Source organism: Leptinotarsa decemlineata, unplaced genomic scaffold (genome assembly GCF_025532065.1).
Source record: "Leptinotarsa decemlineata unplaced genomic scaffold, Ldec_3_MD MMD2_tig00001393_RagTag_RagTag, whole genome shotgun sequence".
In the NCBI taxonomy this organism is placed as follows: domain Eukaryota; kingdom Metazoa; phylum Arthropoda; class Insecta; order Coleoptera; family Chrysomelidae; genus Leptinotarsa; species Leptinotarsa decemlineata.
In genome coordinates, this window is record NW_027412562.1 from 10,535,476 (window position 1) to 10,556,186 (window position 20,711).

At 32.8% G+C, this 20,711-nt stretch overlaps 1 protein-coding gene across 2 annotated transcripts in view; it reads left to right on the forward strand.

Annotated features, from left to right (window-relative positions):
* The window catches only part of LOC111506959 (uncharacterized), a 115,352-nt gene continuing 94,641 nt past the window's right edge, over positions 1 to 20,711 (forward strand). The window contains exon 1 of one of the 2 annotated variants that reach the window (XM_074175979.1): positions 1 to 371. In XM_074175979.1, coding sequence (XP_074032080.1) covers positions 246 to 371 — 126 coding nt within the window. In that variant the 5' untranslated portion in view covers positions 1 to 245. The remainder of the gene's footprint in view (positions 372 to 20,711) is intronic. The other variant, XM_074175978.1, reaches the window with a different exon arrangement.

Below are 20,711 nucleotides of genomic sequence, written 5' to 3' on the forward strand. Positions count from 1 at the left end.
CCGAGAAACCTGTTCCTCGCCTTTGGCTTCCTCGAGTGCCATCCGAGTCTGAACGCCAAAGAACTACTTTTTAAGAAACCGTCAGAGGCGAACGTGGGTTCGCAAACGTTCCGTGTTGCATTTGGGGCCTTTTTCACTTCATTATCATGCCCTGGGGAGTTTAACAGTGTTTCGAGTGACCTTAGTGCTGAATTTCATGTGTCGTAGTGTAATTTTCTAGTGATTTTTCCTCCGCTTTATTCACGATGCCTTGTTCTGCTGTTACCTTAAGTTTAGCGACAATCACTTCTATTATAGCCGTAGCTCTTCTTGCAATTGCATTCACAACGGATAATTGGCTATACATCGACGTGAAAAGGACGAGTATACAGGTAGGTGAAGAATTTTATATTCAATCTTGCAGTTGGAAATGTTTTCATTTTTGGTTTTTTCTTTTTTCAAAATGTAAAATCATTACAAACATTACATTTTTGAAAATATCTCGCAAAATATTTATAGGAAGATTCAAAAGAATTCTGAAAAGGGTAAGTCGCCCGAGAGTATATTGTTTTGAAAGGTGTCTAGATATTCTAGTTTTTTTTTTGCATAAAAATGATTATCACTTATGTAATTTTACAATTACTAGATACTTCATATGAAGTTCTTAGACTTGATCAGAAATATTATAAAGTAAAAGGGACTGGGCTTATTCTTACTGGAACATTAATTTAAATTTATTGAGTAAATGAATAAGTGAAAACTAAGAAAATCCATACACGGAACACGTTCCAGATACATGGAAACCCCCGAAAACCTACAATACCATGTCACATATTGTTGAATGAGTTCATGATTGTTTCTGGGAGGCCGCATAATTCGTTTCTGGTCTAACTTCATATTTTAGGTATGTCAGTACTACCATAACAAAATCATTTATAAGTAGGTATACAAAAATTCAGGAAGTCCAAGTTTTTGCTTAAATTTATCTTGTATACTATTCCAGTTTCCAGTCTGATTGAAACTATAAATCCCACTACATATATGCATATCATAGAAACTGGGAACTTATTTACATTCAAGGGGGTTATTTTGGAGCTCATTTTAAGAAAAAACTTTTGAACTAAACAGAGTGCTAAAGTCGAGGCAAAAGTTTTTATAAAAACATTTTTTTTCACGAGTTTTTTCATGATACATTTGGTTTTGTCCGAGTTGTGATCTTAGATATTTTTGTGAAACCTAAATACGATTTCGGAAGGCATCTTCTGCTGTAGAACATAATTTCTCACACTTGTCAGTGGCTTTCGTGCGGGATTTGCACTGAATCATTTTTAGGAAAAGTGATAGTGATACATCTTTTTCGTGAAGTAAAATATATTTTTGAAATCTTCATTATTTTGTAGTGTGATGCAAAGAAAAAAAATGAGAAATAAAACTTTGTTTTTTACCACTTGTATTTGTAACTAACGTTACTGCAGTTACAAACGATTACAATAAACTTAAAATAATTGATAATATTAGCCCTTATATATCTAAACACCACTGTAAGTATTAACAGTATCAACATCCGCATTTCTTATGCTTATTGAGTCTCTAACCCTTGCTTGAATGGTTCAAAATTTCCGTATCGTTTCGATTCGAGAAATTGTGGTTGCATGTTCAGCATGCCGTTTTGAGAAATTTCGGCTACATTGTCCCACATGAACACTATTACACTCCGGACACTCAAGCTTATAAACTCCAGATTTCTCCATCTTGTCCACTTCATCTGTGGCATTTAAAAGGAAATTGGATAACCTGGCATGTGGTCTGAATGTCACTTCAACATTGTATTTTCTGAAAAAAAACAGAGACAACAGATTCTCTATTGATTTATCTTTTATTTTTTCAGATTATGGAAGGTTATAAACTCAAAAAACAGTATAAAAGATACGGGCTAATATTATCAATTATTTTCAGTTTATTCTATTCGTTTGAAAATGTTCTTATAGGACAAATCTGCAGTAACGTTAGTTACAAATACGAGCGGTAACAAACCATAGAAAGTTTTATTCCTCATTTTTCATGATGATCTTCTACCACGTATAGTAACAACGGCTACAACTATCAATTTATCATAAAAATTAACTTCATTCATATGGATCTTACGAAAAATATTTCATTTAACTTCAAACAATTATTTTTAAACGGTATCTAAAGTTGCTTTTTGGAATGCCAGTATAACATTATCCTGAACGCACAAAATATAAATTACTATTTTTCATCGACCTTTTTTGGGTATTTTTTTAACTTCGACAATCTGAAAAATATAAAAATTATAATGGAGAACTTTACTCATTGACATAATTTCATATTTCAAAACTCCTTTGACATCTGTCGAAGAAGTTGAGAAATAAATAATTAAAAGGAATAACTGCAAATATCTTAGAATTTTTTTATCAATTTCTGAAGACAAGTTACTGAAGACAAGTTACAACAAGTTACTGATGAATAGAATATTTTTCTTTGTGAAAAATACTTTGATTTTACGCAGTAACTTATCGGGGTATAAAGTTCTTCATTATATTTTTTATATTTTTCAGATTGTGGAAGGTAAAAAATACCCCAAAAAGGTCAATGAAAAACTGATTTTCCTTGACAAAAAATGACTTTCGTTGAATATAAATTGAAGATATCCACTTCATAAAAATATACATATAGCTGTATTCTTCTTCTCATGAACTCACGAACTTTTTGGAAAATGCGGAATTGTTTCTAATAGTTTCACAAGAAACTATGGCTCGAACTATGATACGATTTATCCACTGTTCTTACTGCTCTTCAATATTAATAAATAAACTGCAAATAAATATTTTGAGAATACTTCCATACACTATTGAGGCCCGGGGACCTGTAGTCCTGTGATTATTGTTATCAATGAAGGACGTTTTAAATTGTTGAATGATTGTGGAACATTGTCGGGAAAGAAAAACTTTTTTTTTCATAAGGCTAACCAACTCCTAACCTCAAGTTACCACAGCTACTTTAGTGAAAAATATGTATGTTTGATTTTCTTTATCAGCTGTCTCAAAAGATTGTGAACTAAAAAGGCCAGAATTGATTTGTACGTAATGAGCAACTCATAGTTCATTCAATTGTCGTTAGACTATAGTTAAAAATGAAAAACAAATGTCGTGGGTTCGATTCCTGCCTCGACCAGATATTTTTCTTGAGAGAATTTATCTAGTTGAAGATGGGATGATTCTGCAACCGTGTTAGGAATCACACGTTAAAAGGTTCATACCGGGCGACAGCTGATTAACGGAAAAACATTTTCTAAACAGATTTTAAAATGTCGCCTTTCGGTTTTTTCAACGGGTGGTCATGCAAACCTAATATGAAGTAAGCGTAACTACCCTAGTAAAAGTCTTGATGAAACTCAAATGTGTAAACTGTCATATACTTTCTATATTTGTGGAAAAATTTAATGTATTTTTTCAGTAGGTAGCCGAAATATAAATATTTTATTCTTTCAACATCTATTTGAAAAATGAAGGACAAAAAATGTTTTTTATTCATAAATGATTGTCGAAACATATATTATAAACGATAAAAAATATGGAAGTATAAGATTTAATATAAAATCGATTTTTTTCAAACGATAAACCAATTCTGGCTATAAATCTTTAAAAACAATTGCTGATAGAATCAAATATACATATTTAGGTTGTGTACAAAAATCTTGTAACACACGGCATGACGCGAAAACTGCAATAATTTTCGAAGAAGTACGTTTTCAGGCTTTTTTCATATCTAATGAGTTATGACAATTATTCGACAAATATGTTGGTAAGGAAAATTTCAAAATTTGGATTTCATTAAGAACTTCACTAGGGTGGCTCTGCTAACTTGATATACTATTTTTTTACAACAATTTTTCGATAATTATCAAAACACCTTCATATTGCTGTCCCTTGTCTCATCCAGCATTGATATCTCCACCGATGAGTTCATGTCATCTAAATTCCCGAATTCTGAGTTTTGTCTGAAAATTTCGATTCTGAACTTTTGTTTATTGAATAGAATAGAATTAAATTTCACAGAAGTGTGTGCTCCGAGTTCTGCTATTCTAAGTTTTCATCGAAATAGAAACTTTTTGGAATCAAAAAATCTAGATTGGGACTGGAGGGACTTGAAAGCAACTCAAAATGACCAGACCTACCCAAATACCAAACATAAGACACATAAATTAAATCGTTAATCAAAAACTAATCAATAAGACTCAAAAGTTAACGCTCATTGTCTAAAATACTAGAAAAGAAATCAAAATAACTTTAGCAAAATAATCTTTCAACTTTGTATATTACAGGCTTGTCTCACCAAGACGTTTATTCTTTAATCGGAGTTGAATCCAGTTATGCATTCGTGGCTTAGCCTAGCACCACTGATGAGACCTGTGACAGGTCGAAACATCCTGGTATTTGTATCATTGACGCGCTTCATTGTTTCAACTAGTTATTGCATTGCCATGAAAACGGCAGAGAAAGACAGAATACGAATCTCGGTCGGTGGTCAATGACAAATCGACCACAAATGCATTGGCGGACTCGACTCTCCTTAAAGACCAAGCCTAAGTGAATAAGGAAGATAACATCTTCCCTTACGAAGACGACATCTATGAGATCGAGCCCATGCATTTGTAGTTCAGCCTAGCACCACTGATGATACCAATGACGGGTCGAAACAGCGATGTCTGCTGTTGAATCACAAATGCGTTGTGTTTGGGCTCTAGTTTACAACAACTTGCCATGTTGAAAGCTACAGTGAAAGACAAATTACGAATCTTTTCGGCGGTCGATGTCAAAGCTTGGCCTTGCAACTGACCGCCTTGGGGATCCTCGTTTATCTTTGATATTCGAGGACCGAGTTCTCTATCACTGTCATAGATGGCGTTGCCCTTACTCTAAATTACGACTCAAATTTTCTAGATAAAAGTCAAAACTTCGAAAATAAAGTTGAAATATTGAGTTATAAAGTCGTAATTTCCAAGAAACATAAAAAGAAATAAATAGCCCCGCTACGATTCCTAATGAATCTTTATGAGAAAGTTGAAAATACTTCACATTAACATCAGTGATGAAAATAGATTGGAGAAAGTTTTAAACGATTCCTCAGACAACAAACTATCAGTAAAACGATATTATGGATTCTCTTAGGAGGTCTTGAACAAAACAAATAACAATCATAATCAAATCATCAATTCCAAGGTTTCCATAATTTGCCCTCAATTGGTAATAATAATTTGATATTAACTCTCATGTCTCGTACTGAGTATTGCCACTTGTAAAATTTCCAAACTGACATAGTCTCCAAAATTATCATATGTTAGTCAATCTTGGCTGATTCATGAATTAAAACGATAAGTATTTCAGAGGTGTGGTTCAAAGTATGAAGCGTGGTATGAAGGTTTGCATGTGCATATTAAGACTGACCTTTCAGTATTTTTTCTCATTCAGTTACGCAACATTAGTGATTCGTAATAAACGATTATGTTTTTTTTTACATTTCCTGTCATATACAACTAATATTTGTGTTATGTATTAGGTATTTTACATCTGGAATATTATGAAACGATGTAAAATGTAATAGCATTCATATATCAACATTAATACAAGTGGTTGTCCCCGCATATAAAATAACAAATATAGATTAACTTTCAAACAAAGAATATTGGGGACATGATGAAGGTATTTCAACGGGAATGATTAAATAAGAAACAAAAGCTGAAAAATGACTTCGGGATTCAGTTGATACAATGAATATTTAAAAAAATCACCAATGTCAGTAGTTCTTCAGAGATTTTTTACTGTTTTTTCAGTATAACCTTCGACAATCCAAAAAATGAAGTGTAATCAATAGAGAATCTGCAGAAGTGTAATAAAGGGCAAACTGAAAAGTTCATCCCGGAAAGTTACTGTGTATTATGAACAATTGAAGGGTTCAATTAGTCAATAACTTGTCGTATTCATAAATTGAATAAAAATGTCTGTACTTAGCTTTCTTCAATGGCCGACGTTTCGGAAACAATATTTTCCAGTTTACAAAACCTACAAAACCTAAAATTCACTTAAAATACAGCTATTTACAATTGAAGCGAAGGTTTCAAAACCTGCTTAGGAATTTATCGCCTGACTTTCCTCACATATTCCAATAATATCTTCAGATGATGTGGTGCTGCAGGTTTTTCCGGGTTTTCCTGCAGCTGAAAAAGCAAATGCGCCACTGGAATCAATCAAGTCGCCCCGGAGCGTCAATTAATTTTTGTTGTTGTTTCATAATTTCATAATTTGCATTACTTTCTTCTTTACTACTTCCAATATTATTCTGGATCACAAGACCCTTTTTTTGGAACTTCTGTCCAAGGGCATTGAAAATTATGATCCAGGGCTCATTCAATCCGGAATGACCTTTAGCAACTTTTTGAAAATTTTCAAGAGGGGCTCGAAAAAATTGCAAAAGTTATAAGCAATTTAAGTACTAAAAAAGGGGGGTTTGGTTTTTAGCAAATATCTCGGAAAATATTGAAGATATCTGATTTTAAACAGACATATCTGAAATTTAAAAAAAGATCCTTAAAGAGGAGGAAATTTACTAAAAAAAAGTTCCACCTCCCGGAACTCCAACACCATTATTTATAATTTTAATTTAGAGGCGAAAATAGCGCTAAAAGCGGGCTATGCGAAAATCTAACGAAAATCCATGTAAAAAAAAAAATTCCCGTGATTATAATATCAGATATACTTTAGTTAATTAACTAATTTTCACAAGTTTTAAATTTACATAAAAACCCTGATAATTTTTAAACTGAAAACCTCAAATTTTGTTCACTTCTTGGAACTTTTCTTGAAAGCCTTCAAAAAAGATTCCTGTAGGAAAAATTATAAAATTTTGATTTTCCACTTTGTTATTAATAATCAAGGACGTTAAAAAGTGAAAAATTCAATGTTGTTTTTATTGTTGTTTTCATTTTATTTTTATCGTTATTTTAATAAAATCTTGTTATATTAAAGCAATGATAATTTTTTTTAATATTGAAATTTATTCGTATTCTTATCATTTAAGGTTACATAATCATGCTTTTTCATGATTTTTAGCTCTATTTGTTTGAAAAATATTTTGAAAAAATGCATTGTTCATCAGATACTTGAAATTTTTTTGGGGAGATTTTTATCAGTGATGGATTGGATTGGATGGATTGAAAAAAAACGCTGGCATAAGTAAGTATACTTATTATAACTGAGGGGGACTACGTTAAAGGTGACAAAATAGAAATTGATGAATAAATAAATATTCTTTGAGAAAAATAAAAATTGACCTTATATTTTTTTAACAGATAGCGTAGAATAATTGACAAAATGAATAATTTGAAATAGAAAGATTACTTATTAGAAAACAAATTGAACGATCAAGATAAAGTATTCCATTAGGTACAGATTTGTTAAGAATTATTCGATATACGAAAGTACCGCTATTCTTTGAAAATTCAATTTTAAATTCATGAAGTTGCCACTGATAATAATTAAGTTCTGTTATCAAAAATAAATTGATGAAGAAGAAATATGTAAAGTAGCTGTCTGTGTGACAAGCGTTATTTCACTACTACTGATCACTGATTTTAAAAATTTGTGTTAATGGTACTCAGTACTCAATGCTTTTGTAATGAAAAAATTGGAACCAGCCTTTATCAAAATATAGATAGTTGAAGAGAGAAAATGCCTTTCGAAAAATTTAAATAATATTACAGTTTATTCAAATTCGTAATTGGAAAATAATATTTTTGAATTGTCCTTTATAGAACAGTGGATAATATTACTTGTGATGGCACTGTTTGGAACCTTTGGTATTGTAATGACTATTACGAGAGTTTTATCCCAACACCAAACCGTTATTTTAACACCTCAATACGTGTTTCGATCACTGAGTGGTCATCACCAAGAGGAAGATTAAACTAACTATATTTACAATGTTATCCTTATTTATTTATTTTTCATTTGTAATACAATACTCTACAGGACATATCCCAATTACAGAGCGGGAAAACAGATATAATAAATACATCACAAACAAGTGACTGTAAAGTCTACAAACACTAGAAACACTAGGTGACAAAACAATTATTTTAGGAAGTGGGATTTTATATCTGACAATTTGCAACTAAATATATCTAAATTATCGCTAACAGCGTTTGTTACTTTACACATGGTATGGATCGGAGAATTCTCCAGAACATTTGTGCGAGATGTTTTTATATAGAAAGTACTCGGGTGTCTGGAACAGATTCTAGGAATGCAAATATTTTACTTTTCCGGTAATGTTGGGCAGTCAACTATGCTTTTGATAATTTTATAGGTTAATACAACAGTATAATATTCACGTCTTTTTCGAGTGGGTTGTTCCTATTGGAGGATAAATGCCATCAGTTTTTTAGCAGTTTTAAATATCGTCGTTGAATTGCTTCTATTCTATCTATATGATATTGATGAAAGGGGCTCCACACAATTGACGCGTATTCTAACTTTGATTTTATGAGTTTTTAATAGAAATATTTTTTTCCTTTTACGCGTTTGTAAATATAGTGAAATGTTCTAGTTTTCAAAGTCTTCTGAAGGTGTGAGAATAGAGTGGAAATATTTGGAAAATTCGTGTTTAAAATATATACACAGGCTTTTTGATAAATAAATAAAAAAAATCATGAGCTACGCCAACGTCAGATCGAATATATGGATAATTAATGTTTAGTAAACGAATTTTCCCAAAAGTGTTAAGAAAATTAGTAATTGTTACACAGCAGAAAACAGTAGTTGGGATTTATGGCCGAGAGTAATTTTATGTTAGAACTCCTTTTGGCAAATATGCTGGTCAGGCCGAACCGTTGTTGTGTCGGTTATTGAAGCTTCATTAATTGGCGAGAAAGATTATAAATCAACTTATCGTAAAGGATAAAGGATATGCACTGTGAATATAGCCACGAATAACTGTTTCACCTACTTATAACAGCCAGCAATTATTGTTCATTGGAAAGGAATGCGACCTGAAACAAGAGTCGGCGCTGAACTTAAAACACCGTTTGGAAGGTATTCGATTGGATTGGTAATTCGGTACGTTTTTCTACTTCTAAAACTTCTGATATCAAACAGTATCTAGATACTGGAAAACTTGGGAATGAAACTTACCAAGAAAAAATGAATCTACGAAATTTTCCTCGTTTTTTCTTTATTATTTTCTTCGAAGCTTCGATTTTATTATTATTTATATTTATTTTATTATTTTTTATCTGATCAATACCGTAGATTGCTGAGGTGAGTCATGTGATGACTGCTACCTAGGATCTTCTGAATTATTTTTCAGTTTTTAGTACGTTATCTACATCATTATTATATATTTTTTTCAATAGAACCATTCAACATTAAACATTTTTTCACTTATTTTATTTTCAAGCTTTCAGTTTCTGCTTTTGTTACCTACTCAATTCTTCTCATTCTGTTTAGTTCATTCACTGACTCAGTATTACAAGGTTATATGTAATCCGTCATTCTACTAGTCAAGCCCTATCATTTGATATCCATATTGAGGTAGTTGTGAAACAATATGCAATCCGCCATTTTGTAGCTGCGGCCATTTCGAATTTGCATCTTTTTCAAAGTGTACTACTGTTCTATTAGTCAAGCCCTGTCATTTGATACCCATATTGAGGTAGTTGTAAAAAAATATGTACGTATTGTGTACGAGGAAGAAGGCAAGGGGCCTTCTTCCTCGTACACAATAGGTTCCTCGAGGAAACTACTGTGTACACTTTCTCTTCTTTTCTTATGTTAATGTTTACTGATTTATTTCCAAACACAGGTACACATTCAACATTAATTGGCTAGGTAAAACTCAGAAACTTCAAATTGAGGTAGTTTTGGAATTGTAAAAACATATACAGGGTGTCCCTGGACTTCCTCTTTTCCTCTCGGGAATGTATAGATGGGGTCAAAATATTACCAGTACTTCATATAACTTTTTTTCCTAAAATCCTTCGTTACCAAGTAACGGGCCCTCGAAGTTACAAAATGAAAAATGTTTTTCTTTGATAACTTTTCAAGTGAATATTCAAAATCATCCAAATTTTGGTAATTGACTAAACAAATGAATTCCTTCGATGAGCTTTCATGCAGGAGTCAGTTGTTTTGCTACAAAGTCAGGAACGGACTACCCCCGATGGTCCACACCCCAAAACTTTGAAATGACAGATATTTTTCAATATTTTTCAACAAATTAAGGTTACTTGGACAATTTTATGAATAAAAGTACTCGTGTGTAAACTCGATCGGAGCAACGAGTCTTGATAAAAATGTAGTTTCACTCGACGACATCAAACCCGCTCGTCCACCATTATTTGAAATGAATAATTATCAAAGCAGAAATAATAATGATAACGTTAATTCAACAACATTTATCCTGAGATGTCTACCATTATTCGAAAATATTAGTTTTTAAGGAAAATGGAAATGATAGGTAAAATGTTCATAACGAATTTTTATAATGCAAACACGTTTAACTAACGAAACTCAAGAGCCTCAAGAGCAAACAGAAATGAAAAATCCGCTACAGAAACTGCTCGATATGACCACCTTCTCTCTCTATACATTTTCTTAGTCTGCGAAGACACCCTCTCTGTACTTGAAATAGCATTCCAGGGTCGTTTCGTATGGCTTCACAATGTAATGTTATTACATTATTCAACAATGCATCTCTTGTGTGAATAGGTGTAGCGTAAACAAGGCTTTTTAGATGCCCCCACAGAAAGAAATCCAATGGATTTAAATGAATATGGCCCACCTCTACCAATCCATCTATTGTGGAAAATATGGTTCAGATGGTCACGCACAATCAAACTAAAATGAGGAGGAGCGCCATCATGCATAAACCACATATCTCTTCGGGTTTGCAATGGAACATGTTCCAAAAGTCCATTCAAATCGTTCTGAATGAACTCCAAATAACGTTCTCCATTCAATCGGTCCTGTAGAACGAATGGTCCTATAAGATGGTTTCCTATGATACCAGCCCAAACATTCACGTTGAATTTCCGTTGGTGTTTGGTTTGCAATATCCCATGGGGATTTTCTTCGGCCCATATATGGAGATTATGAGAGTTGATAACTCCATCTCTACTGAAACCTGCTTCATCAGTGAATGAAACTCGATTAATAAAAGTCATATCCTCTCTTTGCCTATCCATGAACCAATTGGCATATTCCAGTCGTGCTGGAAAATCTTGAGGTGTCATGGCATGTACCTTCTGGATGTGAAATGGGTGGAGCAGTTGTTTCCTAATAATTCTACGAATAGTGGACTTGGATGTATGGAACTGTTCTGATAAATTTCTGATGCTCATTGAAGGATCATCAGCGACGGCTTCCAAAATATTTTCCTTCAATACAACGGTACGTACAGTCCTAGGAGCGCCTCACCACCTCGTTTTGGCAAAACTGTACCTACAATAATATCGAAACAAAAGAACGTGCTCAAATTAATTATCAATTATTACATACCTGTCTCCCTCAAGCTGCGATCGACACGCTCGAATGTTTCTCTTGACGGCACCGTTCGATTGGGAAAATGCTCGGAATACAGACGACGAGCTTCTGCAGCATTACAAAATGCTCGTCCATAAAATACATGCATATCTGCATATTCATTGAATGTAAACTGTTCGGCCATATCAAAAAAATTCAAAATATCCTATAGAATATTGACAATACAATGATAGTCATATGACAACGCACCATTCAACAAAACAAAATCGCATTCCAGTTTCTCATTTTTTATCAAAACTTTCTAAAAGGTTTTTTTGTCAACATCTGTGAAAGAAATGGAACATAATTATTCCCTGGATATTTTTCACCTGATCATGTGCAGCCGTTTTTGTAGTTCATTCGTTTGCTTTTTATTAGTATAGTAAATATTTTTTCCGATGTGCGTTTTTTCAGCTAAATTTAGATTCGTGTTAAAGAATTTCTCCCATAAAATTATAATTATCAGTGAAACTCCTCAACAGTTTAGCTGTGAAGAAGAATTTGAAACATTCGAATGTTGAGTTTCATGAGATTCAGATAACTGATCAACACGAAACGTGATTATTCCACACGTATTATGTACATACAAAATATGGAATGAATTCGATATTTCATAGTAGAGTAGCTTGTTAGTTTAAAAACACCACGAATCTACAGAACTTGATATTTCTTTTGAAAAAATATCTGCTATCACAATTGTGACCTAAACTTCCATATAGGTACTGTACTTTTTGTTTACGACTTCGTTTTAGCATACTTTGTATTATTCCTGTTATAAATGTTGTTGAATTAACGTTATCATTATTATTTCTGCTTTGATAATTATTCATTTCAAATAATGGTGGACGAGCGGGTTTGATGTCGTCGAGTAGAACTACATTTTTATCAAGACTCGTTGCTCCGATCGACTTTCCACACGAGTACTTTTATTCATAAAATTGTCCAAGTAACCTTATTTTGTTGAAAAATATTGAAAAATATCTGTCATTTCAAAGTTTTGGGGTGTGGACCATCGGGGGTAGTCCGTTCCTGACTTTGTAGCAAAACAACTGACTCCTGCATGAAAGCTCATCGACGGAATTCATTTGTTTAGTCAATTACCAAAATTTGGATGATTTTGAATATTCACTTGAAAAGTTATCAAAGAAAAACATTTTTCATTTTGTAACTTCGAGGGCCCGTTACTTGGTAACGAAGGATTTTAGGAAAAAAAGTTATATGAAGTACTGGTGATATTTTGACCCCATCTATACATTCCCGAGAGGAAAAGAGGAAGTCCAGGGACACCCTGTATAAAGCATTGAAAATGTAGAATTTAGTTAGAAGAAGCTATTGTATAGCAAATCAAGTGTTGCGTTTTTGAAAAATCGTTTAGTGAAAATCTCATAATAAAATGTTTTTGAATGATAGGATTTTCATCAAGTACCGACCGATTCCTTCACATTAAATGGAAAGATACAATTTGGAGGTCTTATATTACTTTCGATAAAACACTTCTAAATGGCGACAAACTTGACAGCGATAAAACTAACATCAATGTTTCTTTAATAAAATTGAAAAAAAATTGGGATGCAATCAGCTGAGAATATTTCAATGAACAATCTATTTTTGAGCAAAACCAGTCAAGCCACCAGCAATAGATATACAGGGTGTTTCAAATTCGATCCTCAGCATTGAGATCTCGGAAACTATAGAGATACGAAGATGGTTAAAGTGTGGCAAAGTTACGCATTTACCTGACTAACAATATGCAGTTGAGAAAGTTCTGAAGTATATCCGAGTATATCCGGAGATATCCGGAAAAAACAGAAATTTCGAAAAATGATTTTTATATTTTTATGGCTTTGTTTTTCGAAGAATTCGAAAATAAATTGCACTTCCACATTGCCACTTTTTTCCTGCTACATAATAGTGTTCTCAGATTTGCTATCCGATGTTTCGTCTTACAGCCACCAATATCAACTTTATTTTCTCTCATGGGCGGTACATTGAAATCTTTCTGTTTTGAATAGAACCAGATTTTACCTTTTCAATGATGTATCAGAAGTTATCATTCTTTTTCAAAAAATTGGAGTAAATGGAAAAAATTAATTCTTATAATAGGCTTTGACTTTGATGTTTATAAATTTGACTTTCAATTTGTTACACTCAATGACATTTTGTTATTGTACAGGTCATTCAATTTTTGGCGAATGAAGAAAAAAGAGATATGATACAAAATTTCACTCCTCCTCAATCTTCCGAACTCTCTAACAATACTGTGTTGAAGGTACTCAATATTTTGATATTCCCTCTGACCATAAACTCTATTTTTCAGTGTATCCCATAAGAATGTATCCATAATAATTAAGTCTGGAGACCTTGCCGGCCACCTCATCGGCCCATTATTACCTATCCATTTATCACCAAACCTTTCATTAGACACTCGTCTGGTAGTGTGCGGTGGAGCGCCATAATGTTGAAACCAGATGGTGTTATAGTTAGTCAAAGGTAGATCATCCAAATAGTTTTCGAAAATCGACATTAAAAACTGATGATAGGTTTCTCCATTCAGAATTCCGTCAAATAAATGAGGACCCAAAATTCTATCTTTGTAAATTCCTACCCTTACGTTAATATTGAATCGCACTTGAGGTCGAATTTCTCGGAACTGCCTGGGGTTGTTTATGCTTCAAATGTGTTCGTTATTTCGGTTGAATATTCCACAATTCGTAAAAGTGCTTTCATCTGTCCAATTTGCATTTTCCAAGAAAACAGGAAAATCAGGTCTTCTTATTAGCCAATTACAAAATGTCACAATATCTAACTTACCTCATACATACCTCATTTATCAAATTCTCTTTACTTTCCTGGTCCTTTCTGTCTCCGTATTTTTTCCTCGGCTTTTCAAACGAACCAAACTCGTTGAGATTTTGATCCAATAACTTGAACATAGTTCGATGTGGTTGTCGTCTTTCGGAATACAAGTTTAAATACATTTCCGATGTCCTAACACTGTTTCTATCGTATTTGTAATAAATTTGTATCATATCTCTTTTTTCTTCATTCGTAAAAGCCATTTTTCGCCAAAAATTCAATGACTTGTACAATAACAAAATGTCATTGAGTGTAACAAATTGAAAGTCAAATTTAGAAACTCAAAGTCAAAGCCTATTATGATAAGAATTAATTTTTTTCAATATCTCCAATTTCTCGAAAAAGAATGATAACTTATGATACATTATTGAAAAGGTAAAATCTGATTTTATTCAAAACAGAAAGATTCCAATGTAGCGCCCATAAGAAAAAATAAAGTTGATGATGGTGGCCGGAAGACGAAACGTGGGATAGCAAATCTGAAAACATCATTATGTAGCAGGGAAAAAGTGGCAACGTGAAAGTGCAATTTATTTTCGAATCCTTCGAAAAATAAAGCCAGAAAAAATTAAAAATCATTTTTCGAAATTTTTGGTTTTTCCGGATGTCTCCAGATATACTTAGTCGGAATTTCAGAACTTCCTCAACGGCATATTGTTAGTCAGGTAAATGCGCAACTCTGCCATAATTTAACCATCTTCTCATAGTTTCCGAGATCTCAATGGTGAGGATCGAATTTGAAACACCCTGTATGATATTATGCATGTTGCTTGTTGCTGTCATGGTATTGCCAATCAAAAAAAAATTCGTTAAAAACGGAAATATACAATTTTGATACAATTTTGCGGTCTCATATTACTTTTGATGAAACATTTCTACGGAATGGTAATAAAACTGATTGGCAAGAAATTAACATCTTTTTTCATCGATGTAATTGTATTAATTCAAGATGCATTCAGCTGAGAATATTTCAGAAAACAATCTATTTTTGAACAATAGCAAACGGGCCACGACCTACTAGATTTTAAGTTTTTCTCATCGTATACTTTGAAAGTTGCATTTGACATTAAAGTAAAGTTCTCATTTTCCACTTTCATTCTTGGATGTACATTTATCTCCAGTTTCTAATTCATTTAATCTCGAACGTCGTTAAATCTGAAAAGGAAATCGATTGATTGAAATTACTAGACAAACAATGGAGATCAAACAACACTGGTCGCCGGAGAATAAGTAATCCGATGGACTTTCATTGAAGAATCGGTCGACCAAACAAAAAACCAGAAGAGAATTTCCTCAATATTTCTGAAATCGAGGTCACTGGCACCGTTAAAATAATGAATATCTGTCTCATCATTTACATTTTATGGGTATATATGTCCGTGTGGTTTTCTCTCTTATCTAGGAAATTAGTTGTTATTTGTATGTTATTTCCAAGAAAATATCCTTAATCTCATTATTTTATTTATTACTATCTACCAGGTCGTTAACTTAATTTCAATGAAAGTGTCCCGAGTAATCTTGATCTTGAACTTGTTTCGTTTTAATTTCGACCAAATACAGAAACTACCATCCTAGGAGTTAATTGATTAAAATTGAATTCGTAATGGTTTGATTTTGTAACTTCATTAATCGATTCTATACATACACAATTATAAGTACCATATTTATCGAAATTATATTTGAATTTTTATTTTCCAGTTGTAGAAGGGCTGTAATCATACAGTGTCATTTTTCACAAACGAGTTTGTTTTGTTATTAATACTTGATTTTGAGCTTGAGTTGCGTTGCCTAAGTTCAAGAATAAAACAATTGTTCATGCAATTGCAGTTTCATAAGAATGCATCATCTTTTCCACCAACCGATTTCCTGGAGTCTTTGAAGTCCACTAGATACTCGTTAGGACAACAAGAGGATTGCTCCGAATTCTTAGCGTTCTTGTTAAATACTCTTCGTGAGCAAAAAAATAGCAGAATCAATACTCCTGACCGCTCTGGATTGAATGATTCCGTACAGTCTATCTCTTCTTGTGTTTGTAGATCTTGTAGAAAAATCCTCACTAGTTTACTTTGTGGTAAATGTTCAAGAGGTAGCAAAAACGTATGTGATTTTCTGGAACTCCAACTAGCGTTTCCTGATATGACTGATCCGTGCAAAGCTTATTGTTAAATCATCTGAAAATGGAACGTTTAACGGGTGCTGATCGACTGTATTGCCAAATATGCACCAAACTAACTGGCTATTATAAGAAAACAAGTATATCTGAGGCACCAGTCAATCTAATAATAACACTGATGATCTTCAAACATGACTCAGCCTCTGACGAAAGCACCAAACTCTTACGAAGGTTCGAAATAGATGAACACTTTAATCTAGCAGACCACTATTATAATATTCATGCAGTCATTGTTCACTGTGGTTCTGACGTTGAATCTGGTCATTATTACGCGTTGTTCAAAGACGAAACGGGCTGGTTTAAGTTTGATGATACTCGTAGTCGTGTCACTAAGTGTTCTGCGATGTATTCAGTTTATTGGAGTCTCTGGAGACACCCTACATTTTGTTTTATGAAAGAGTGGACATTGGGAGATCAAAATCTTTCGATGATGTGGTACTGCAGGTTTTTCCGAGTTTTCCTGCAGCTGAAAAAGCAAATGCGCCACTTGAATCAATGAAGTCGCCCCGGCTGGGCGCCAATTAATTTTTGTTTTTTCATAATTTCATGATTTGTATTACTTTCTTTTTTATTTAATATTAATGGGTAAAAGCAATCTTACTGATAAATGTTGTTAATAAAGTTATAGGATTATAGATGTAGGTATATATATTTTGTTTATGTATAGAAAACTCTTCTTTTTAATACTTCTCAAAATTTAAATGGAAGCCTTTTTGAAAATACAGGAACACTTTCCAAGGATATTATGGTATCAACCATTTCCAGGTCTCAATATTCATTATTGATATCATTTTCTTATTCCCATTTTTAGATTTCATTATAAAAGTGAAGTGTTATAATAAAAATTATATTTAAAACCGCTATTTACACAAAAAGTGTTGCAAAAGACATTATCTATTTAGGAAAGAAAGGTTTTGGCTTTTTACTTCTCCATCTTTATACAAAAAATATGGGAATCTTCCAAAGAAAGGAATAAAGCAGTCAATTTCAAAATGAACAAAGATATGTGGATCATGCAAAAAGTAACTTTAAGACACAAAACTGGAAGAAACACCCCCTCGAAACAGCTACTTTTATATAAACATTGAATTACACAAAAGAAAAATACTTTCCAAACAAATACTTTTATTAAAACATTGTATAATTTTATGTTCATATAAACGTAGTTTTTTCGAAAGTATTTTTCTTTCGTGTAATTCAATGTTGGAAGATGCAGAAGTAGAAAGCCAAAACATTTCTTTCCCAAAAATTAATCTCCTAAAATATACCCGTTTAAATCCAAACATTTTCAATATTTTCCACATTAGAACTCAGATTACATGTTAACAACTATTAGGAGTGCAGACAACGGTTACGTATATTATATACTTCAATCAGAATGCAAAATGGAACTTGGGTAATGGGCAATGGTTTATCATAAAATGGAAAAAAGATTTCGAAAGTTTGCTAATTTCACAATAAGTATTGAAATGTTAATGAACTACATAGTGACATAATAAAGTGCTTTAAACAATTATTGGATGGCTTTTCAGAGAGAAAAAACATCAGTTATTTATGAGGAAACTTTTTCTAGCAATGACTTATAATTTCCACATATTGTGAACATACTTTACTTCAAAAAACTTTACATCAATGATGGTGAGTTTCGAAAAATTATATTATTTATATTACCTATATAACATGAACTTATTATGAAAAAACCAAATTAAAGAATGAAATTGGTCAAAAAAATTTCAGTTTGTCGTATAAGAATTAGTGTTGCGAAAATGTATATATTATATGAGGTCATACAATATGAATATACAGTGAATTTCTTTAATGTCCCCCCCTTTTATTTTTTGAACGGGTTAACTCAAAAAATGGAAATTTGGAATAATGAAATGAATGCATGAATACTTTATTTTGAAGTGAAATTGACAGATGAAACTTTCAAGATGGCGACTGGGCGCCATCTGGGAAAAAAATATAAATGGAGACGGAGGTCTTGTGACACATAATTTTGAAGCTCCTGACGAATACTTCACAACCCTAGAATATGAAGTCAATATCTTCACCTACTACAAAATGGCGGAACATTTAATAATTTCCTGAAGACAAGCACATTAATATCGATATTTCTAGAAATATTCCTTTTTATCCGCCATATGGCAATTCCAACAACCCACTAAGGTTTGTTAATTTATTTTTTGTTTATAAAAACAACAAAAAATGCCAGTACGACAATAAACATCATTGTTCAGTTAGAATATTCTCATTTAGTTTTCGGTTTTACTAGTAGAAAGGTACCCCGTCAACTCAATTCTCGTCCAATGGAAGAAAAAATTGAAGCGATTTTTATATACGGTGCGACGCGTAACTTTTACGAGACCGAAAGGATTTTCAATGAACGTTTTCCGAATCGCCCTATTTGTAGATAATATTTGAGGGAACTTCTATCCAAATTCACAACTACTGGTAGTGTACATGGTGAGATGGTAGTGAATCCTGAACAGTCTACTTATTCCGTCGCGAATGTTTGTGAGGTGCCTCCTTTTGCTGTGTGGAGACTTTTGAAGAGAAATAGGTATTATCCATACAAAATTAAAATGTAAGTACACCAATTAACTGAAGGTGACCCTGATCGAAGAACATAATTCTGCGAAGTCATGACGGAAAACATTGCAAGACATCCTACCTATCTCCACAATATTTGTTTTAGTGACGAATGTACATGTTTTTTAAACGGCAATGTTCTCAGACAAAATTGCCGTTATTGGAGTGACACCAACCCTCACGTTTTCCGGGAAACATATACCTAATATCTAGAACAAATGGAGAACATTACACAGACAAGTAAGAAACTATTTGGATACTACTTTTCCCAGTCGTTGGATTGACCGTCGAGATCCTACAGAATGGCCAGCCTGCTCGCCAGATTTGACACCTTTGGACTTTTATATGGGGCTATTTGAAGCAAAAGGTGTACGAAACTGAACCTGCTTCAATATTGGATATACGGCATAGAATAATAAATATTTGTAGAGATATTGACGTTACAAGGCAACAATTTCGAACATTTTCTGAACTGACCTCAAGCTTATTACCTCATATTATGTAGTTAAATGCCAATGTATTCAGTCAATCATTAAAAGTTCCGCCATTTTGTAACAGTTGAAGATATTGACATTATATTCTAGGGTTGTGAAGCATTTGTCTGGAGCTTCAAAAAGATGTGTCACAAGGCCACCCTTTCCATTTAATTTTTTTCCCAGATGGCGCCCAGTCGCCATCTTTCAATTTTTTGAGTTGGCCCGTTCAAAAAATAAAAGGGGGAGACATTAAAGAAATGCACTGAAAAGGAATACTATCAAATAGCCTTTTGATCATGTTTCTTTCTAGTTGTAGAAATTTCGCTTCATCATATTTAATTTTGTGTCTAGTTTCATGGGAGTGTTGTGCTAGTGCACAGAAATTTTTGTTTTTAAGTCCTATATCACTTTTATGTAAGGTGATTCAACACGATAATGTTCTGGAAGTTGTTTCAATGTAATTCAAATCACAATTATAACAGGATATATTATAAACATCGTTTGATTTTTTCAAATCAGGTGTTGAATCTTTCAATTGCGTTTTGGGATTTTCATCAGCTTTAATATTTATTTTTCAAATTTCAATATTTTTTTCTTTATGAAAAACTTTAATTATGCTTGATGATAGTTTCCCAATATTAGGAGTGAATAATAGTTGATTATTTCTCATCATAACAAAATATTTTTATGATATGATGTGAGATTTGACATCATTGTCATATTTTTTGAAGTCCCTACTCAAGTACTTGCATCAACCAGCTTAGTCAAGAAGAAATTTATGGTTTGCAATTTGAAATTTCGAAAATGAAATCCTTCCTGGGATTGCTGATCCCTGTTTAAGTCAATTAACATTTTTATATTCAGATTACAAACTAATTCAACTCGACCAGCCGATCGTGTAATGAAATTTCCTGTGGAATATTGCATTATAATCGCGCGGTTGGCTAATTCAGAAAAGTGCAAGAAACGACCAAGGCTCCGAAGTGAAATTCTTCTGCAACCCAGTTGGAACTTATAAGGATTCGACTTTCGCAAACG